General features: G+C 47.8%; 2 protein-coding genes across 3 annotated transcripts; one reads left to right on the top strand and one right to left on the bottom strand.

The window, feature by feature from the left end:
* Window positions 1-5,910: 5,910 nt before the first annotated feature.
* LOC118080223 (zinc finger protein with KRAB and SCAN domains 3-like) lies at window positions 5,911-12,328 on the top strand. The gene is made up of 3 exons (XM_035105160.2): window positions 5,911-6,660; window positions 7,684-7,810; window positions 9,556-12,328. The coding sequence occupies exons 1-3, from the start codon at window positions 5,911-5,913 to the stop codon at window positions 10,128-10,130; spliced, it is 1,452 nt and encodes a 483-aa protein (XP_034961051.2). The 3' UTR covers window positions 10,131-12,328.
* A 1,791-nt stretch (window positions 12,329-14,119) lies between these two features.
* On the bottom strand, window positions 14,120-21,236 carry LOC148687113 (uncharacterized). Of its 2 annotated transcripts, none has more exons than XM_088663862.1 (4): window positions 20,879-21,236; window positions 18,845-19,888; window positions 16,937-17,051; window positions 14,120-16,030 (listed from the first exon to the last, which is right to left on the bottom strand). In XM_088663862.1, the coding sequence occupies exons 2-4, from the start codon at window positions 19,664-19,666 to the stop codon at window positions 14,940-14,942; spliced, it is 2,028 nt and encodes a 675-aa protein (XP_088519988.1). In that variant the 5' UTR covers window positions 19,667-19,888; window positions 20,879-21,236; the 3' UTR covers window positions 14,120-14,939. The 2 variants fall into 2 exon arrangements, with proteins under 2 accessions (XP_088519988.1, XP_088519989.1); XM_088663863.1 differs by having other exon boundaries at window positions 21,088-21,223.
* Between the last annotated feature and the right edge of the window lie 905 nt (window positions 21,237-22,141).

Here is a 22,141-nt window from a genome sequence, read left to right as displayed (position 1 = left end):
TTTATCTACTTGCACTTTGACGTGCTTTCGAACTGCTAGGTTGGCAGGAGCAGGGACCAAGCAACGGGAACTCAACCTGTCGCGGGGATTCGAACCGCCGACCTTCTGATTGGCAAGCCCTAGGCTCAGTGGTTTAACTTTAACCCACAGTGCCACCTACACCACGTGTAGAAGCATATTAATATAATATAATATTGCCCCGCATCAGGTGCCTTTTACAGCAGTCTAACATGCAGAAATTCAACAGGGCCAGCTTTCACCGAGAGCCAGGTTCAGATCTTTCCTCTGCCAGGAAACTACTCACTCTAATCCAGGCATCCCCAAACTTCGGCCCTCCAGATGTTTTAGACTACAGTTCCCATCTTCCCCAACAACTGGTCCTGTTAGCTAGGGATCATGGGAGTTGTAGGCCAAAACATCTGGAGGGCCGCAGTTTGGGGATGCCTGCGAATCCTAACCTACCTTGCAGGGCCATTGTGAGGATTAAGGCAGCAGGGTGGGGGCAGAAGAACAATGCGTGATGTCTTGAACTCCTTGGGAGAAAAGCAGGATATAAATCTAGTGATTATTTTTTTAATGTGTTAAAATAAAAAATGATTGGCAGGGGAGTGGGGTGGGTGTGTGGGAAGAGTATTCAACCTGTATGCTGTCCTGTTAAAACCACAGGAGCCCCGCCAGAGGGGGGAAAGTCTGCAGAATATTTCCTAAATCTTTTACAGTAATTGTCTCCTATTATCATGCGAGCGAGCTCCCATTTCCTTTCAGCAGCTTTGCCAGGGGTCACACACCTGGGTCTCTGCTTCCTTAAAAACTCCAGCCAAATCTTTGAATCCTGGAAGGAGAGCAATTTTATCAAAGCTGCTGCTTTTCAAGTTTGATATATAGGAATATTTCACATTGGCTGTATGTAAACCTCAGAGTCTTCCTTTGTTTTATGAACAAGCGGTATACAAATCTTGTTGAATAGATAAGATTCCCTATTTCCTTAAGCCACCCCCCCTTTTATGGGAGGTCCTACAAAGGGTTAAATCTGGGAGATGCCCTTCCTCAAAATTTCCCCAGGTTTAAAAAAAAATTGTGAAAAGAGGACGGGGCTGGTGGGAGGGAGGGACCGACCTGATGGAGGAGCCCCTCCCTGTCTGGTCTCAGGCTATTCTGTTCATTCTAGCAAACTGGGTGTTGGAGAGCGGCTGGAAGCGGTGGTGAGTTTGAACCCATTATGCTGGGCCCTTGGAACGCCCTGCCACTATATCTATCTATCTATCTATCTATCTATCTATCTATCTATCTATCTATCTATCTATCTATCTATCTATCTATCGGCTCCATCCTTGAGATCAACCTTCCCCAACCTGGTTCCTTCCAAATGGGGATTTTTGCTGTTGTTTCTGCAACTACAAGCTTAACTGTACTGGCTGAGCCTAACGCATATTAAAAGTTCGCCAGGCTTGGGGGGGGGGTTGTTCTCCATATGGGGGGTGAGGGTCTTTTGGGGGGGGCTTCAATTCCCATCAGCCCCAGCCGGTGTGGCCCATGGTCACACAAGCCATGGGGGTTGGATGGAGTCCATAAGATGCTGAGTCGGAGCATTTGAGCTCCGTTTTGCCTACACGGGCTGGCAGCGACGCTCCAGCGCTGACCTGTGACTGCCTTTTTAAGTTTCTAGTTCTCAGGGTTCCAAATGAAAAAACAGTTTAAACTGGAACAAAGGAATAATATTATAATAATAACAATAATAATTTATTATTATTTATACCCTGCCCATCTGGCTAGGTTTCCCCAGCCCCTCTTGGAACCCAAGGAAAGATTGTGGGTTCGCTGGAGTCCTGCATTGCAGGGGGTTGGACTAGATGACCCTCGTGATATATGGGGGTGGTGGTTAAGGGGAGGTCTCCCTCCAAGCTATTTATGCTTGCCACAATCCTGTTTGGTAGGTTAGGCCGAGCTGGGGGTATAAACTATTTTGTTTTATTTATTATTATTATACTTGAGTCCCACCTTTTGTCCAATGAACTCAAGGTGGTGTGCAAAACAAAACAAATACTGTATTAAATCAGGGCAAAATGAGTCACAAAAATGTTTTGTTTGTGTATTGATTGATTGAATTTATATACCGCCCTATACCCGGGGGTCTCCGGGCGGTTCACAGAATAAAATCAAGATATAAAATCAGAAAATACCTAATAAAAATAAAAACAGCAACCCAATACCCCCCAACAAAAAAACAAACAAACACATTTTAAAAGGGCATAAGATGTTGTTGTTGTTTTGTTATGTGTTTTGAAAAGCGGCATGCTTATATGATAAATGTGTGTTAAGCAACATGGATCTGATACAATTTTTTTTAGTAAAAAAAATGGCACATTGCTTCATTGTTAAAAAAACCACCCTCAAAACAGTGTGTGTGTATGTATATATATATATGTGTGTGTGTGTGTGTGTGTGTGTGTGTGTGTATATGTGTGTGTGTGTGTATCATTCTTTCTCCAAATTAATTTTTAAAAATCATTTAAATTGTAAGCTGTAAAGGCAGCAAGGATTTTTTTCTTTTTTAAAAACTCCTCACCTGTGCTAGGACAGCCATTTCCATGTCAACACCTGGCCTGAAGAGACCTCTTGTAAAAGCATTCAGACTGGCTTTGTGTCAGTCCTGGCTGGGACAATGGCAGTGTACTTGAGACAAAAGATAGCCCTCCCAAAATCTAAAGCAAGGTGATAAAATGGGATTTGCCAATCTCTGCCCCTGAGGCACCTTCCATTCCTGAAAGGGCTCAGAACAGCTTTTCTCAATCTCTGGCTAGCCAACATCTGTCTTAAAAACAACACAGGAAGTCGGACCATTGGTGGGGGGGAGCACTAGCCTTAATGGTTTTTTAAAAATTGGGGGGGGGGCGTGGAAATGGGATGGGAAGTAAATAAAACAAAAGAAAAAAAATGTCTTGAAATCTTATGTGAATTTGTGGAAATTTAGTTATATATATATATATAATTTATTTAGTTGTGTATATATATATATATATATATATATATATATATATATATATATATATATATAAAAGGGACCCAGGTGGCGCTGTGGGCTAAACCACTGAGCCTAGGGCTTGCTGATCAGAAGGTCGGCGGTTCGAATCCCTGTGACGGGGTGAGCTCCCGTTGCTTGGTCCCAGCTCCTGCCAACCTAGCAGTTCGAAAGCACATCAAAATGCAAGTAGATAAATAGGAACCGCTATAGCGGGAAGGTAAACGGCATTTCCATGTGCTGCTCTGGTTTGCCAGAAGCGGCTTTGTCATGCTGGCCACATGACCTGGAAGCTATACGCCGGCTCCCTCGGCCAATAATGCGAGATGAGCGCGCAACCCCAGAGTCTGTCACGACTGGACCTAATGGTCAGGGGTCCCTTTACATATATATATATATATATATATATATATATATATATATATATATATATATAAAACTGGGTAGGACCCAGGTGGCGCTGTGGGTTAAACCACAGAGTCTAGGGCTTGCTGATCAGAAGGTCAGCAGTTCGAATTCCTGCCCACCTAGCAGTTTGAAAGCACATCAAAGTGCAAGTAGATAAATAGGGACAACTCCGGCGGGAAGGTAAACGGCGTTTCCGTGCGCTGCTCTGGTTCACCAGAAGCAGCTTTGTCATGCTGGCCACATGACCCAGAAGCTGTCTGCGGACAAACGCCGGCTCCCTCGGCCTATAGAGCGAGATGAGCACAGCAACCCCAGAGTCAGACACGACTGGACCTGATGGTCAGGGGCCCCTTTACCTATATATATATATATATTACATCAAATCCCTGGATTAGGTCCTCTGCCCTACACATTTAAAGCAGTACCATACCACTTTAAACACTCATTGTTCCCTCTCCCCCCGTTAGGGCAAAATTCTGGGTGCGATCATAAAATTCCCAAAAAAAAATCATGGGGAACTGTAGTTTGATAAGAGTGCTGAGAGCTGCTAGGAGACACTTGCATACATTCCTCTCGGAGAGCTACAATTCCCACAGTGGTTTAACAATGAATTCCTCTTCCCAGAGAACCCTGGGAATTGAGGGGAACGGGGGTCTCCTGACATCTCTCAGCACCCTTCACATACTACAACTCCCAGAGTTATGTCGGGGAAACCTGGACTGTTTAAAGTGGAATGATGCTGCTTCGAATGTGCAGTGCCTAGGAGCCAACTCCTAGGGGCTTTGGGGGCTCCGGCCTCCCCCCAATATAATATTTGAGGGGGCCAGCCTCCCCCCAAAAGTTGATGGGCATTGCGTGCACCACGTCATGTGATCAATTATGTGAGGCGAGCCTTAACTGGCCTCCCAATATTTCATTCAAATTCCACACACACACCCCCAGTGTAGTGCAAATGGGGCCTAAATGTTTGAGGCTTGATGGTGGATTTGTTTAAATGTGGAAGTTTTAAAACCAGGTTTAGCAGAAGGAATCCTGGGACGGGGATTTGGAAGCAAGGTCTCTAGGGGCAAGGAGTGGAAACCCCTCTGGCCCTCCGCACGTTGTTAGCTGAACTGCAACCTTCGGGGGGGCCACATAGATGGGGCCAGGGGCCACACAGCTGACAAAGTCACTGGTGTGTCAGTTTTCCCTCAGTATAGCAGGCTAATTTCCGCAAAGATGCTTAAAAAGGGTGCCAAGCAGGGGTGTCCCTGTTTTCATCAGAGAAATGTTGGAGGGTATGCAGGCTTGGGGAGAGTTTCCCGAGGGCCGTGTAGAGGGACTTGGAGGGCCACATTTGGTCCCTGGGCTGTGCAATATAGGAAGTTGCCTCATACTGAGGCAGAACCTTTTGTGCACCACATTATTGTCTACACCAGGGTTTCCCAAACTTGGTTCTCCTGCCGTGTGTTTTTATTTGGGCTACAACTCCTATCATCTTTAGCTAGCAAGACCAGTAGTCATGGATGATGGGAACTGTAGTCCAAAAACAGCGGGAGACCCAAGTTTGGGAAACACTGGCCTACACTGACGGGCAGTGGCCCCTCGGGGTGTCAAGCAGGGGAAATTCCCAGACCTGGGTGCCAGGATTGAACCAGGGATCTTCGGCCTGCGGAGCAGATGCTCTATTGCTGAGCTCCGTCTCCAGAAGCTGCCTTATCCCGAATCAGCTTTAGTCAGTCTAGTTCAGTTCTGTCTACCCTGGTTGGCAGTGCAGTCCTTTAGGCAGGGGGCTTTTCCTAGCTCATCCTGGAGTTGAACCTGGGAACTGTAGGACGCAAAGCAGGTGCTCTATACCTTTGAGGTTACAGCCCTTTCCATTACCTAGTCCTAGGTCATAAAACTGTAAAGTTGGAAGGGACCCAAGGGTCATCTAGTCCAACCCCCTGCAATGCAGGAATCTCAGCTAAGGCATCCAGGACAGATGGTCATCCAACCTCAGCTTAAAAGCCCCCAAGGAAGGGCAAAGGAGTAAGACAGCTTCTTGTATTCCCTGCAGAAGTTTTTACTGTACTTTGTAGCAATTTAGCATGAATGCTGTGCATCTCCTGGCCCAGCCCAGTAGCAAAGGACTTTGCAAAGAGAGTAAGAGGAGCTTCTCTCTCTCTTTCTCTTTCTCTCTCTCTCTCCCTCTCCCTCTCCCTCTCTCTCTCTCTCTCTCTCTCTCGCAAGTAGCTGTTGGCATGTAGGTTTCTGTTCCTTCTGACATCCCTGATTGCATTCTCTTTTTAGAAAAGGAGCCTTTGAAAACAAAAAGTTGCTTGCAAGCTCTCCCGGTTCTTCGGCGACAAACTTTCAGGCCGTGAAACCCTTGCACGGCTTTTCAAGTCTTGCCCAGGGAGTCCCGTTGTGTTGGGAGCAGCTGCACAAGGACCGGGCCAGAAGTTGCCATTTTTGCCATTCGTTTGCTGTGAGCTTCAATACTTCCAGCAGGCAGAGCTAAAATGGCCGCCACACGCCGCTGGAGGGCCGAAGCTGAGCGCACCCGGCTCCGGGAGGACCCCAGAGGTCTCGAATTGGGGGCCAGCGAGGCAGGAACCCTCAAAAGCCCTTCGGCAAGCCGTTCCGCAGATGCCGGGGAACCCGTGGTACTCCAAGAAAGCCAGCCGAGAGCGGAGAGCAGCGGTCACTATCAGTGGGAGACCGAGTTCCAAGAGTTTCTGGAAGGTTCCGTCTGGGAGGAGCAGCCCCTGGAGGAGCTGGGCCCGCGGGCCGACACCCGGGCCTTCCTGGCTTCCTTTGAGCAGGTGGCCGTGGCCTGCCACTGGCCCAGGAGGGAGTGGGTGACCCGGCTGCTGCCGGCCCTGGGCGAGGAAGCGGAGAAGGCCTTCATCAGCGTGGACGCCAAGGACCGCGGAGACTTCCAGAAGGTCAAGGCGGCCATCTTGAGGCACGAGGCCCTGGCACGCGAGAAGAAGCACCAGGAATTCCGCCGCTTCTGCTACCAGGAGGCCAACGGGCCCCGGGAAGTCCTTGCACGGCTCCAGGAGCTGTGCCAACAGTGGCTGAACACGGAGAGGAGCAGCAAGGAGCAGATCCTGGAGGCCTTGCTCCTGGAGCAGTTCCTCAACGTCCTGCCGAAGGAAATGCACTACTGGGTCAAGGAGCGCGTGCCGGAGAGCTGCTTGCAGGCCGTGGCTCTGGCGGAAGATTTCCTGAGAAGGTTGCAAGCGGCCGAAAAGGGGGAAGAACCGGTAAGAACCTTGCATTCCCCTCCCCCCCCAGGCTTGCAAGCAGCTCCTAACCAGCAAATGGTCGCAAAAGCCAAACATCCCAGCAATGCAAGCGACCAAAGCCAGTGTTTTTGGCGAAATAGAAGGAAGCACTAGGGCAGGCATCCCCATACTGCGACCTTCCAATGTTTTGGCCTACAACTCCCATGATCCCTAGCTAACAGGATCAGTGGTTGGGGAAGATGGGAATTGTAGTCCAAAAAATCTGGAGGGCCGAAGTTTGGGGGTGCCTGCACTAGGGTGATCTAGCTGAACCTTGTGCAATGCAGGACTTTCGCCCCTAATAATAATAATAACAATAATAATAATAATAATAATAATAATAATAATAATAATAATAATAATTTATTATTTCTACCCAGCCCATCTGCCTGGGTTTCCCCAGCCACTCTGGGCGGCTTCCAACAGAATATTAAAACACAATAATCTATTAAACATTAAAACCTTTCCTAAACAGGGCTGCCTTCAGGTGTCTTCCAAAAGTCTGGTAGTTATTTATCTCTTTGACATCTGGTACGGTAGGAGGGCGTTCCACAGGGCGGGTGCCACTACCGAGAAGGCCCTCTGCCTGGTTCCCTGTAACTTGGCTTGTCGCAGCAAGGGAACCGTCAGAAGGCCCTCGGCACTGCACCTCAACCCCCAATTTCCAGTTAAAGCCGAGCGAGCCTCTGGGGCATGCAGCCTTTCCACCCCACCCCCAGTGGCTTACCTAAAGAGCTGCTTCTAGTTTATTATTATTACATGTTTCTCCTCTTTCCTCTGGCAACAGCCCTGTGAGGTAGCTCAGGCTTGAGAGAATGGTGACTGGGGCCAAGGTCACCCAGTGTTTTTCATGGCTGAGTGGGGATTCAAACCCCGATCTCTCAGGTCATAATCCAGCACTCTAACCCTTGCACCACACTGGTGACTTGAGCACTTTGCCTTCTGTTCCTTTTCCTCCACTCCTCACTGGTCTCCCTCTTTCGGCTCTTTATTTTTTTCCAGGAGCAGGAAGAGGCTGCAGATCTTCGCAAGAAGCAGGAAGTTCCTCTGGAAACGGTGCCGCTGCAAACGTGGGCTACGGGTGAGGTCCGTGGGGAGCCCAGTTCATCTTCACGCAAGACTTACACAGGTAAGCAGGGGTCTTAGTTTTGCCTGGAATTAGTGGTGGGAAGAGGGGGATCCCTAGCTCCAAAGAGATCCAGTGTGGAGCAGTGTTGTTCTTGTTTTAATCAATTTTATTAAAGGTTTTCAATAAAAGCCAATAGAGAGCAAAATAATAAAAAGGAAAAGAAGAAGAAGAGTTTGGATTTGATATCCCACTTTATCACTACCCTAAGGAGTCTCAAAGCAGCTAACATTCTCCTTTCCCTTCCTCCCCCACAACAAACACTCTTGTGAGGTGAGTGGGGCTGAGAGACTTCAGAGAAGTGTGACTAGCCCAAGGTCACCCAGCAGCTGCATGTGGAGGAGCAGAGACGTGAACCCGGTCCCCCAGATTACGAATCTACCGCTCTTAACCACTACACCACACAGGATAGCGGAAACACCCACCCACAAACAAAATTTTATATTCTATCAGCCAGCTGTAAGGCATATGTTGCAGCCAGCTTGTGTTAAGATTTTCTGTTTCAGATAAAGAGGAGTCTATTAATTGGTGTGTGTAGTTAACACATAACATTTTTGACAGGAAATGAGCTTGAGACAACCACTTGATCTTTATAAAAACTACTATTTACTGGTGCTTGTGTTTACGTAGTTTTTTCCTCTTCTCCCCTCATCCCTTTTTTGCTTTTGTGCCCTGTCATTTCAGATTATATGCTTGTGGGCAGGGATGGTCATGTCGCAATTGATTGCATGCAAGGCACTCTGGGAGTAATTTTTGAGTGGGTTAAAAATGCTCTAAGTAAATCTCTTTAGGCTCCGGCCCTAACCACTGCTCATATTTGGCCCTCAAATGATTGCCCAGAAGGCAGTGTGGCCCCTGGGGCTAAAAAGGGCTCCCCATTCCTACCTAAAGGAAGTTCCTAGTTCTCTAGTTCTGAATGAAAAGCTTAATAGGGCTCTCCCAGCTTTTGCCGTTCTTCTCCAACTCTGCACACTTTCAAGAACGGAGATTCCGACTAAACATACAGAAAAACTTTTTGACAGGAAAAGCCGTTTGACAGTAAAATGGTCATCCTCAGGAGATGGTGGCCTCTTTCCTTGGAGGTTTTTAAGTAGAGGTTGGATGGCCATCTGTTATGGATGCTGCAATGCGCTCTACGTGGGGCTGGTGACCCGGAGACTACAATTAATCCAGAATGCGGCAGCTAGATTGGTGACTGGGAGTGGCTGCTGAGACCATATAACACCAGTCCTGAAAGACCTGCATTGGCTCCCAGTATGTTTCCGAGCACAATTCAAAGTGTTGGTGATGACCTTTAAAGCCCTAAACGGCCTCGGCCCAGTATACCTGAAGGAGCGTCTCTACCCCCATCGTTCAGCCCAGACACTGAGGTCCAGCGCCGAGGGCCTTCTGGCGGTTCCCTCCCTGCGAGAAGTGAGGTAACAGGGAACCAGGCAGAGGGCCTTCTCGGTGGTGGCACCCGCCCTGTGGAACGCCCTCCCATCAGATGTCAAGGAAATAAACAACTGACTTTTATAAGACATCTGAAGGCAGCCCTGTTTAGGGAAGTTTTTAATGTTTGATGTTTGATCATGTTTTTAATATTTTGTTGGGAGCCGCCCAGAATGGCTGGGGAAACCCAGCCGGATGGGCAGGGTTTTATTTATTTATTTATTTATTTATTTATTTATTTATTTATTTATTTATTGCTGAGGGTCCTGCATTCCAACTCCACAATTCTATGATTCTACACTTTGCCTTTCTGGTAGGTTGCGGGCAGGCCGGCGTGGCAAGGAAGAAGAAGACCTTCCAGTGGGGCCGCTATGGGGAAGTGAAGCTGCGAGCCCGGTTTCCCGGAAAAGCAAACGCAGTCCTCCCCTCCCGCTGGAAGCAGGCTGGGGGCGCCCAGGAGCATCGCCGCTCGGATAGGCTGAAGAGAGCCCAGTTGCCGAACCTGGCCGAGGCGGCTCCCTCACCACCACCACCTCCTCCTCCATCTCCTCCATCTCCTCCTCCTCGGGATGTCAAGCCGAAGCTCAAGAAGCCCTCCCCCCCTCCAGATGCTGCCAGCAAGAGCCAGATGAAGATGTGCCCCGAATGCGGCCGGAGCTTCAACGGCTTAGCGACCTTCAACCGCCACCACATGCTGCACACCGGGGAGAAGCGCTATGAGTGCTGCTTCTGCAGCAAGGGCTTCTGCTGGCGCTCGGATCTGGTCCGGCATGAGTGCCAGCACACCGGGAAGAAGCCCCACGAGTGCCCCTTCTGCGGGGAGGGCTTCGACCGCAAGTGGCAGCGAGAGAAGCACGAGCAGACCCACACCAAGAGCAAGGGGAAGCTGTGAGCGGCATGCAACTTGGCGGGAGGGAATCAGTGGGGTTTTAGGAATAGGGGTGGGAGTGGATATCGTTCCTGGGTTAAATCTCTCTGGGGGCTGGCTTATTTAAGCCCATGCAGATTTTAAAGGGATCTGCTTGCTCTGGGAAGCAGAACCAGAGAAGGCGGCTTCTCGTTGCCAGCCCTGGCACCCTCCAGATGTTCTGGACCACAATTCCTGGTGGGATTTGTGGTCCAGAACATCCCAGCCTCCAAAGGCTGCCTCAGACAGGACCTGCAGTCTCATTCCAGCTCCTTCCTCTTCTTGCCAACAATGTGTGTCGTTTTTCTGGCCACCTGAGTTCATCTACTGGTTTCGATAGCCTATGTGTAGGATCACGGATGATCTAACCCAGGCATCCCCAAACTTCTGCCCTCTAGATGTTTTGGACTACAATTCCCATCTTCGCCGACCACTGGTCCTGTTAGCTAGGGATCATGGGAGTTGTAGGCCAAAACATCTGGAGGGACGCAGTTTGGGGATGCCTGATCTAACCCGTCGTGTGGGGCCACCCTCCCCCCCCAAAAAAAATCTAGCCAGCATCCAGCCGAAGTGAGTTCTTTTCGAAATTCCTCTTAAAGCATGTGTTTCTTCTACGTACAAACCTCCTGCATCACTTGGCAGGATATCCCGCCCCTCTTGTTATTTCTTCCTCATGGGGAAGCTATCCCAAAATAAAGCGCGCGCGCACACACACCCACACCCAAAAAAGTTGTATGTTGCATTAGCCTGTTCTGAATTAGCGACCAAGCTTAGGCAATATAGCCGGGTCTTTTTACACTGCTTTAAGCCCCTTGAATGTATTAAAGGAGTGGAGTGAGTTGGAAGGGAAGATCGAGTAAGGGAAGCAGTTTTGAATTCGAGGTTGGTAGTGGGGAAAGCATAAGGTGTTATGGGGCATGTTGAGCTTTTTTGCAAGCTAGAGTTAATTATACTGTTCATGTTACATGTGTGTTTTAATTATCTGCATTCTGCTGTTTCTGTGTATCTGCCTTTTTGAAGGAAAAGAAATTTGATGGGTGCTTCTCAATAACATCTGTTGGGGATTCTTTCTTTTAAAAGCCTACTCCACATATTGGGTTGTGGGGAGAGAATTAGAGGGAAGCATCCTGGGGGGGACCCCTGAAAAGTGGACTGTACTATTTTAGGGTGTTGTTAGGGGGTACCATTTTTGAAAGCTCTGCCATGTTAAACAAACCTTAGTGAGTAAAAATTAGAAAAAACACCCCTTGTCATGGGGGAGACATTCGATCTCGGATCAGTTTTTGTACTTGAGCTCTTCCCCCTCTCCAGGCACCATTAAAATTAAATTGGGTTCCCGCCTGGGTTCCAAAATGGTACAACCCATTCCACTACTTCCAGGACTATACCACTTCATTCTACCGCATGGATAAGCCATACCTTAGTCCCCCTAATTTAATAACTATCTTTACATTCTCTTGAACCCCCAGAAGGATGGTTTGGTCCTAGACTTGTTTAACACACTGGCATACCCTCATACAAAAGTGCTGTTTCTTACCTAATGGGCAACACAGAGTTCAGCCACAGTGACGGTAACTTGGGGTCACACACATTTCGAGCTGGGCAAACAATGGTTTGCAGGATCCAGGGGTGGGGAAGCTTCAGCCCTCAAGACTCCTAATTCCCATCTCCCTCAGCCACCATGGCCAGAGGCTGGAGATGGGTTGTCTGACAGCATCGAGAGGGCAGCAAGTTCCCCCTTCTCAGTGTATGCTACCGTCTGCCTGATTTGAACATAACAGTAAACTATGGTTTGGCCGAACCAGGAAGTGCACAGTCACTGTGGTTTGGCTATTGATGTGTGAATCCAAATAATATCTGTCCCAGAAGCTGATCCTAATGTATTGTTCCTGTTCTCTCTCTCATTATTGTGCCCATCTGTTTAAATGTTCAGTAGTAGCCTAGCTTTTCTCCCCAAGCATCCTGCTTATTATGTTGACTAGAAATGAGCCGAACAGCAGATACCCGTTGCAGGTACCAGTTGCAAACCAATGAAAACATTTTATTATTGTTCCCTTGTTGAGTGTCTACAGTTCTGAATGCCCACACTTTTGTACTCCTGTCAAAACATGTTGAGGTTTTATTTATAAAGTTTCTTATCTCAATTTTTTTTGTAATCTTAAATAAAAAAAGTCTTTTGTGACAAGTTTGGAGCTTGTTTTGTTTGGAGCTATTAAAAATTGGGTAATTGCTCAATAGATCCAGTATGTTGTTCTTGACAACAGGGTGCTTGCCAGCCAGCCTTGCCCTATACCAGAATCCTCCATTCCATCTCTTCTCCCCCCACAAGGTTGTATTCTGTCACCACTGAACACAACTGTCCTCTGTGGGCTGTTTCCCTCACCCACTAGTTAAGGGCTCTTCTTGCCAAGAACCTTTCAGGCACTTCTGCAAAACTTGAGAGTTTCTCCAGGCCTGTTCATGTATATTGCCATTTTGGCTAAATAATGACTGGCACTCACCTGTTGAGGTTCAGAACTAGTGGGAATGTCACCATTAAAGTGGAGTGGTTAGAAACCTGAACAGCAGCCAGCATTCCATACTGCCACACTTTGTTGCAGATCCTACTGAACAGGATAGCTTCCTTTTCTAAAAAATGGAATATCCAGGTCCAGAGGCAATATACCTCCCCATCCCCCCCAAAAATAATCTGGTGTTTAGAGTACAGCATAGGAGGGTTGTTTGTGCTTCCCAAATTCCACCAGGGCTTAACTTGCGAGTTGCTGCTGAACATTTCTCTCACGATTTTTTGCCTACTTACTTTTACAAGCCAAATGGTGAGAGAATCATAGGAAGCTGCCTTGTACCTGAACCATCTAGCGCTCCTCAGTGGTGGGGTATGAGGTGGTACTCTGCACATGCTCAGCGGCATGTGGTATGACATGCGCTATAATTTGCAGAACATGGACTGGCAACTTTTAACAGGCAGCGTCAACGGATAGCGCTGCAAACAAATATAGCAAATATGTCTTATGGACATGGGGATTTACTTTTCTTTTTTTAACCAATCAATTTTTAATAGTTTTCCAAATTTTAAACAAATTAACAATTTAATTTGAATTTAACACCAATTTAAAAATTGACTTTCTGCCCCCGCTCCAAGATTCTTCTTTTCCTTTCCCTCCTTTTCTGCTCTGAATTTCTAATACTTTCCCATCCATTCCTATTTCCATAGACTCTACACGTGCAGTTCCTGTTTAGACTATTTCCCCAATTAATCAAATACAATTAATCTTCCTTTTTTGATCCATATAAATCATTAATCATAATTTTAAATCATATTTACTCCAATACGGCAACATTCTAGTTAACAATGCTCAGATTTTACAGACTTTACCACGTATTCTCTTTTCACAAAGCTGTGTTTTGTGACACCTTGGGGATTTACTTCTGAGTAAAATACAGGTAGGACTACATTGCAGCAAATTCGTAATTGCATCACTAAGTGGAGTGCAGAGGGAAATAAGTTCCAAAAGGTGCAGACAGATTGCAAGGAAATGCATAAGTCTCCTGAGACAATTCAGATAAAAGTTGAACCCTATGCAGAATAAGCCCAAGTGTCCCATTCAGAGTTGTCAAATGGTGATAATGCAATCCCCCTGGTCTTTGCTTTCTTGGTTAATTCACCTGCAAGCAACCATTGTCTCTCTTCATTTGCAAATGAATAAAACGAGACTTCCTGATAAGTTTTAGTCCAGCAACTTGAAGCTGGAGCCTCCGTTTGGAATTAATTTGTTACTATTGATTCAGTTTCTATCACAGCTTTCCTCCGAAGAAGCCATCACAAACACAAAACATCTAAAAGTCTCAAACACATCCCCACTGCCCCCTACCCTATAAAGTGTGGTACTTTAAATGGACAGTGCAAAATCACCTTTTAGACCTGTAATTTTGTCTCAAAGGGAATTTGAAAAGACAGGCAAGAAAAGAAAGAATAAAACAGGTAACTTTTTTATTTTCAAAAACAAAATTAAGGATATTTCATTAGTCTAGAACAGGGGTAGGCCGGTGGACTACCACCTCCATCATCCCTTGCCATTGGCAATCTTTGTTAGGGCTGATGGGAGTCCAACAAGGAATTAGCCACCCCATTTGCGGAAACTCCCCGCCCAATTTCATCAGCGTGCGGGGGAATCAATGCTGATTCATCTGGTCATAACTTATTATTAAAATAATGCTAGGAAGTCCAATTCCTTTTCACCCCTTTCCCTTTCACATCCTTTTTTTTTTTTTTGGTCCTCTAAACCTCCAAGCCACTTTAGTCTTTCCACCAAAATCCCTCACCGAAGGCACTTCACAAGCACCCAGTTTTGCTTCCAGTCTTATAACCTTCCTGCAAGGTTTAGTTATTTGCTGCTATTTAACTGTTTACTCTTTGATTTTAATGGATGGTTGAATACTGATTTATTTGATATAAGTTATGTGAAAAGTTATTCTCATTTTTCTTGTATCGGATCAGTTATTGCTAACATTTGACATTTTATTTGATTTTACATGTATTGGAAGCCACTCAGAGTGGGTATAAATAATCAGATGGATGGGGTATAAATAATAAAGTTGTTGTTGTTGTTGTTGTTGTTAAGGTAGATCAATATCATCTGTCCCACATATTGTGGATGAGTGAGGCTGAGTGAGGGAAGTCTTCCTAATGAAATTGTGGAACAGAGGGGAACAGTCAATGTGCAAAGGCCTAAGCTTCATATAAATTTAAAAAAATAAATACAATTTACCCGCCTTATAAAATCTAGGGGGATTTCATGCCGACGTTGCCACTTTTGTGCTGGCGTGGCTCAGTTTGTGTTTCATAAGGTGGGACCTGTCGGTGAAGCTGTCCCCGCAGTCTAAGCATTTGTACGTCTTGAACCCTTTGTGGGTGTTCTGGTGGAAGCTGAGGTGCGAGCTCTGGGTGAACGACTTCCCGCAGGTGAGGCATTTGTAAGGCTTCTCCCCGGTGTGGATCTTCTGGTGCTTGCGAAGGTTGGAGGACTGGCTGAAGGCCTTCCCGCAGGTGGGGCACTTGTGGGCCTTCTCCCCCGTGTGGGTCACCCTGTGCTTCAGGAAGCTCGACCGGTGATCGAAGGCCTTCCCGCAGGTGGGGCACTGGTAGGCTCGCTCCGCCGCGTGGCTCCGCCGGTGCGTGTGGAGGAGCGAGAGCTCGCCAAAGCTCTCCCCGCACCGCGAGCACCGATAGGTCTTCCCGCCGGCGTGCGCCTTGCGGTGCTGGCAAAACTTGGAGCGCTGGCCGAAGCTCTTCCCGCAATCTGGGCACCTGTAGATCGGGGCGCCCACGTGCATTTTCAGGTGCTTATGGAGGTTGGACGACTGGCGGAAGCCCTTGCCGCAGTCCCCGCACTTGTAGGGCTTCTCCCCTGTGTGCAGGCGCCTGTGCTTCGTGAGGTGGGAGTGCGCCCGGAAGGCCTTCTGGCAGTAGGAGCATTCGTAGGGCTTCTCTCCGGTGTGGATGCGGTGGTGCTGGGACAGGGAAGAGCGCCGGCAGAAACTCTTCCCGCACTCGGAGCATTTGTAGGGTCCTGGCCCAGGATGGATGCCCAGTGGCGGCTTCAGTTGGACGCTATTCCCATTTGGGGAGGCGGCCTCGGCCTCGGTCTCCAGGGTCCCTGGCTGGCTCTTGTCCAGCTCCCAGGCAGCTTTTCTCTTTGGACTTGCTTCTGTCCCTCTCGCCAGCCCATTAGAACTTCTGGGCGCCTCTTCCTGCTTGTTGCACGGGGGAACGTCCCGCCCCGTATTTTGCAGCGGCTGCCCCTGGGGTTCTCTCTGCAAGGAACATTCTGAGAGGTGGCAGGTCTTTGCGTCCCCAGAAATGGGATCGCCTAGCATGGGCTCACCTGGAAAGAGGGAGAAAGAACAAAGCACAACTTTTAAAACTGCCAGGTCGACACATTATTTAATTATAAATGCAGGAGTTGATGAGATCCCAAAAGGGCACCAAGTTGCGCTCAGAGCCAATGCAGAAAATAGTTATTGTATTATTTTTATTTATTGCAATTTATTTTACAGTAATTTTTATTTATTGCATTGATTAACCACCAGGTTACAGGGAGGCGGGTGGCGCTGTGGTCTAAACCACAGAGCCTAGGGCTTGGTGATCAGAAGGTCGGCGGTTTGAATCCCTGCGACGGGGTGAGCTCCCGTTGCTCGGTCCCAGCTCCTGCCAACCTAGCAGTTCAAAAGCACGTCAAAGTGCAAGTAGATAAATAGGTACTGCTCCGGCAGGAACGGCTTTTCCGTGTGCTAGAAGCGGCTTAGTCATGCTGGCCACATGACCTGGAAGCTGTACACCAGCTCCCTCGGCCAGTAAAGCGAGATGAGCACCACAACCCCAGAGTCATCCACTACTGGATGACTTTACCTTTACCTTTACCCACCAGGTTAATAATTATCTGAAACTGTATAGTTGGAAGGAGACATCAAAGGCATCTTAGTCCAGCTCCCACCTTTACCTTAACCCTAACCAACCCTAACCCTTTTCCCTCCTTCTCTTCTTCCTCCCATGTGCCCCCTGTGGCTTCCCCAGATCTGATCTGGAGGGTCAGGAGAAGCCCCAGAACAGAATACTGGGAGATGTCCCAGAAGAATGGAAAGGAGCATTATGGGAATTGGAGTCGTGCAAGAACATCTGAATTTCCAATGTGCTGGAGGAGGAAGGCAGAAATGGGCATTATGGGAACTGGAGTCGTCCAATAACACCGGTTTCTCCATCCCTGGTCTAAAGAAGAAGAAGATAGCCTTACATAACAGAAAACCAGCATGGTTAGCATCACTGATCTCCCAGCTGGGCCCCAGCACCTCTCCGGGCTCCAGAACCTCCTCTTCTTTGGGGGGACTCACATCCACCTCTGTAGGCACCTGAATCAGGTACAAAATACAACAAGAAAAATCAAGAGTGTGGTCAGCAAACTTTTCCAGCAGGGGGCTGGTCCACTGTCCCTCAGACCTTGTGGGGGGCCGGACTATATTTTGAAAAAAATATATGAACGAATTCCTATACCCCACAAACCAGAGATGCAGTTTAAATAAAAGGACACATTCTACTCATGTAAAAACATGCTGATTCCCGGACCGTCCGCGGGCCGGATTTAGAAGGTGATTGGGCTGCATCTGGCTCCCGGGCTTTAGTTTGGGGACCCCTGGGACGCTGTAAACTTAAATCAGATTTGGCACCCGCCAATCCCACTGAAAGGTGTCAATATAATATTACTATTTATTGAATTTATATACCGCCCTAAGGGACCCAGGTGGCGCTGTGGTTAAACCACTGAGCCTAGGGCTTGCTGATCAGAAGGTCGGCGGTTCGAATCCCTGTGATGGTGTGAGCTCCCATTGCTTGGTCCCAGCTCCTGCCAACCTAGCCAGTGTGCCAGTGTGAGCCAGTGAGAGCCAGTGTGGTGTAGTGGTTAAGAGCGATAGACTCATAATCTGGGGAACCGGGTTCGTGTCTCCGCTCCTCCACATGCAGCTGCTGGGTGACCTTGGGCTAGTCACACTTCTATGAAGTCTCTCAGCCCCACCTACCTCACAGGGTGTCTGTTGTGGGGGAGGAAGGGAAAGGAGAATGTTTGCCGCTTTGAGACTCCTTCGGGTAGTGATAAAGCGGGATATCAAATCCAAACTACTCCTCCTCCTCCTCTTCTTCTTCTTCTTCTAGCAGTTCGAAAGCACGTCAAAATGCAAGTAGATAAATAGGAACCGCTACAGCGGGAAGGTAAACGGCGTTTCCATGTGCCGCTCTGGTTTGCCAGAAGCGGCTTTGTCATGCTGGCCACATGACCTGGAAGCTATACGCCGGCTCCCTCGGCCAATAATGCAAGATGAGCGCGCAACCCCAGAGTCGGTCACGACTGGACCTAATGGTCAGGGGTCCGTTTACCTTTACCTCTTATATACCGCCCTATACCTGGAGGTGGCAGGGCGATTCACAAAAAGATCAAATATATAAAATCGAAATTAAAACCACAACCAAAAAACACCCCCCCCCCGAAAGAGCCACATTTTAAAAGGGTATACCGTAGGATGTCGGTCAGGTCAACCAAAAGCCTGGTTAAGTTGTATAATGAAGGCACCAGGCGAACTTCCCTGGGGAGAGCATTGCACAGACGGGGAGCCACTGCAGAGAAGGCCTTGTTCTCGTATTGCCACCCTCCGGACCTCTCGAGGAGGAGGCACATGAAGGAGGGCCTCAGAAGGTGATCTTAGGGTTTGACGGGTAGGTTCATATGGAAAGAGGCATTCACCAACCTTTCTGGGTCAGAGGACACGATTGGAATTTTGAGAAAATGGCCGCCTGTCACAAAATGGCTCCTCGGTGGGGGGCGGCATGACACAAAACAGCTACGTTGGGTGTGTGTTGCGTGTCACAAAATGGTTGTCACATCAGCGCCGGAGAGCCTGAGGCCAGAGGAACTGACCAGGAAAGGCAACCGTCCCTAGTGCATTGAGGGGATATTTACGAAGACCTTTTGTGGCCAAGACCAACAATGTCCATTGTTGGGGATTGCAAGTGCAGAGAGGGCAGTTGACTTCAGGAGCCACTGTGGGATTAGGATGCTAGATGAGATGGTCCAGGTTCTTCTGCACGTTCCCCACCCCATTCCTGAGATTTAGCAGAATTATAATGGGGTTCCCCCCCCCCCCCGTCTCACCTGCTGCTCCTGTTCCTCCACCTGCAGCTGCCTCAGCAGGAAATCCTCAGCCAGGGCCACCGCCTGGGAGCAGGTCTCTGGGCCGCACTCCCTGACCCAGCTCTGGACCTCTGCTGGCAGGATGGCCAGGAACTGCTCCAGGACCAGCAGCTCCAGGATCTGCTCCTTGGAGTGCCTCTCCACTTTCAGCCACCGCCGGCAGAGCTCCTGGAGGCAGCTATAGGCCCCTCTGGGCCCCTCAGCCTCCCGGTAGCAGAAGCGCCGGAAGTACTGGCGATCCTTCTCCCTGCTGATGGCGTCCCCGCGCAAGATGGCCGCCTTCACTTTCCCATAATCCTCTCTGTCTCCGGCCTCCAGACTCCAAAAGGCTCGCTCGGCTTCCCCGCTGAGGGCCGGCAGCAGCCTGGCCGCCCACTCTTCCCAGGGCCACCGGCAGGCTTTGGCCACTTGTTCGAAGGAGGCCAGGAAGGCCTTGGCGTCTTCCCAGGGGGTGGGCTCCTCCGGCAGCTGAGCGGCCTCCCACCTCAAGTTGGGGGGCTCCAAGGTCCCCAGGAACTCTTGCCACTGTCTCTCCCATTGCTGACAGAGCCCTTCGCCTGGAACCTGCACCAACTGTCTCCCCGATGCCTTGAAAAGCAATTCCCGAATGCTCCCCGCCTGGAAGACGTAAGGGGCTCTTTCGGACCCTTTCACCCCCATCTCGGGTTCAAATTCTGATAAGCCTGTCTCCTCTATTTTGATCTTGGGCCGTCCTTCCTGCCCAGAAGGGACTTCTTCCTGGGGATCCGGCGATGCCATGACAAACCCCTCTGCCATTTCCATCGCCCACCACCCAAGGAGAAGGGTGGGGAATCTTCCTCCTGAATCTCAGAAGATGACTGACCAGTGACCTGATTCCGTAGAAGGGCAGTTATAGCTGTTGGGGCAGTTATAGGCGCCCAGTTCTCCTGGGGTGGCGTCTATCGTTTTCTTTTTTGCATGAGTAGACAGTCAAGAGAGTCGCCAAAAATGCGGTGAAAACTCCAGAATAAACACCAAATCTGCCTGCAGGAGAAAAGAACACAGGCCAAAATATTTTACTTATTTATTGAGAAGAATAGATATAAAACCCTCAGCTCTTTTTATTTACTTTTATTGTGGCAGTGTCCAGTAAAATCATGGAAATATCACAGTACATCCTATACCCTTTCTTTCTTATTATTTTTTAATTTGTTATTTATTTGCATTTTCAGAAGCATCCTATACCCTTTTAAATGTGTTTCTGGGATGGGGTGGGGGTGGGGAAGGTGGGATTTGTTGGGTTTTGTTGTTGTTGCTCTCTTTATTACATATTTTGTGGTTTTATCTTGTATTTTCATCTTGTGAACTGCACTGAGGTCTATGGATGAAGGGCAGTACGGAAGTTTAATAAAGAATAATAATAATAATAATAATAATAATAATAATAAACATTTTAAAACCTTAACACTATCAAATCATACAATGCAGGATGTATGACTGACATGGAATCAAATAAATTCTCTACAAAGTCTTGGCGGAACTGCAGGCAACAAAATACGAGGATGGAGGGTCTCTTTCCGATTTCCACAGGAACGGTTATTTAAAGCAGTTATCATACCACTTTAAACAGTCATGGCTCCCCACAAATAATCTTGGGAAGTATAGTTTGCTAAGGGTGGTGAGAGATTTATTTATCATTTTCAATTTTACATTTACATAAATTACAGAGTTTAAACCATACAAGTACCGTATATTCAACTTCCCTTCTCTCCCTTCTATGGTTCATTTTATTTTCCCTTTACTGCCGCATATTCTAATTAATCCTTACTTTTCCTTTCCTGGTTTTCTCTTCCATTATAAATGTGACTGCTCAATTTATTCTAGTCCTGCCAACGTTTAAAGTTGTTTACAGTAGTTTTTCCAACATTCTGCAATTCCCCATTATTTTTGTAAAGTTCTTTCTTCCATCTGACAGATCTCAGCATCTCCATGACAACACACAGCTTCCCGAATTCTTTGGGTGAATGTTCCTACCTCAGCAGAGGGCTGCTGTCTCCCAGAGCATCTGCTTTTCACACACATTGTCCCCTCAGCATGTCCAGGTAAGGAACACACCTGATACCCTGGGGAGCTGCTGCCGGCCAGTGTCGACAGCACTGGGGTAGATGCACCAAAGATCAGAATGTGGGGACAGGGCAGCTTTTCTAGGGGGCACCACCCCAACTTTCCTCTTGTCCACTCACCAGCCAGTTTCACCTTGGATCTTTGGCTAGGAGAAAGTCTCAAGACAGCCGGCTTCTGTTTCCAGTAGGTAAAAGAGGAAATAATTAATGAAGGGGGTGGAGGAACCGGAAAAGCAGATGTTCTCTCTCTTTTTAAATGTCATCCCCATGTGATTTCTCACATGCACACCTCTCTAGGAATGGCACATCTGCTACTTTAACCCTTCCCATGTGTGAGGGACACTTGGTGCATGAAAAAATTACCCCCATGGCATAGACCCTCCAGACTAAGGGTTGATGTGCTGCATAGGAGCCAACTTCTAGGCGACAAAGTCCCTTCAGAGGGGGGCAATAAAATATATGAGGGGCCTGTGCCCCCCAAACGTTAATGGGCATTGTCATTCAAATGGTATGTGTGTGCTTTGTCATGTGATCGATTAGGCAGGGCAGGGCTTAACCCCAAATATTTTACAAATATTTTACAAATATTTTTACAAATATTTTACTAATATTTTACAAATATTTTTACAAATATTTTACTAATATTTTACAAATATTTTACCCCCCAATGTTATACAAGTGATATGTTGCCATTGGATGGCCCCCCACTGGGTCTCCTAGGATGAGGAAGACCTCTCTCATCATCTACAACCCAGCAGGGTTATCCAGGATGAATTACAGGTGAGCACAAGTCCTTCCACACGGTGGAAGGTTTGACTGCGAAACTTCCTCCCACAGGAGGCAGTGACGGCCAACAATTCCAGAAGGCTTTAAGAGAGGACTGGGCAAATTCATGAGCAAGGCTACCCGTGGTCACCAGAACAATGTTCTTGCACCTCTGAATTCCCTGCTGCAGGGATGAAGAAACTCGAGCTGGAAGGGACCCTGAGGGTCATCTAGTCCAACCCCCAGCAATGTGGGGGAGGAGGGGGTTTATTGGTTTGTGTGCATTATTATTATCTGCTCTTGTTCTTTTTAGGTATTTTGTTATTTTTATGTTGTGAACCGCTCTGAGAGCAGATGAAGTGTGGTATATTATTATTATTATTATTATTATTATTATTATTATTATTAT

The sequence above is a fragment of the Zootoca vivipara genome, chromosome 2, assembly GCF_965207765.1.
Source record: "Zootoca vivipara chromosome 2, rZooViv2.hap1.1, whole genome shotgun sequence".
Lineage (NCBI taxonomy): Eukaryota > Metazoa > Chordata > Lepidosauria > Squamata > Lacertidae > Zootoca > Zootoca vivipara.
Note: the sequence above shows the minus strand (reverse complement) of the source record. Positions and strands in the feature narration are given on the sequence as shown.

What these genes read in the sequence shown, in the direction of transcription:
- LOC118080223 (XM_035105160.2), top strand. Translation starts at nt 5,911, where the DNA reads ATGGCCGCCACACGCCGCTGGAGGGCCGAAGCTGAGCGCACCCGGCTC. An exon ending in CCGAAAAGGGGGAAGAACCG is followed by an intron (nt 6,661 to 7,683) that starts GTAAGAACCTTG and finishes ATTTTTTTCCAG; the next exon opens with GAGCAGGAAGAGGCTGCAGA. An exon ending in TTCACGCAAGACTTACACAG is followed by an intron (nt 7,811 to 9,555) that starts GTAAGCAGGGGT and finishes CCTTTCTGGTAG; the next exon opens with GTTGCGGGCAGGCCGGCGTG.
- LOC148687113 (XM_088663862.1), bottom strand. Translation starts at nt 19,666, where the DNA reads ATGGAAATGGCAGAGGGGTTTGTCATGGCATCGCCGGATCCCCAGGAA. An exon ending in TGGAGGAACAGGAGCAGCAG is followed by an intron (nt 17,052 to 18,844) that starts GTGAGACGGGGG and finishes TACCTGATTCAG; the next exon opens with GTGCCTACAGAGGTGGATGT. An exon ending in CCATGCTGGTTTTCTGTTAT is followed by an intron (nt 16,031 to 16,936) that starts GTAAGGCTATCT and finishes CCCTCTTTCCAG; the next exon opens with GTGAGCCCATGCTAGGCGAT.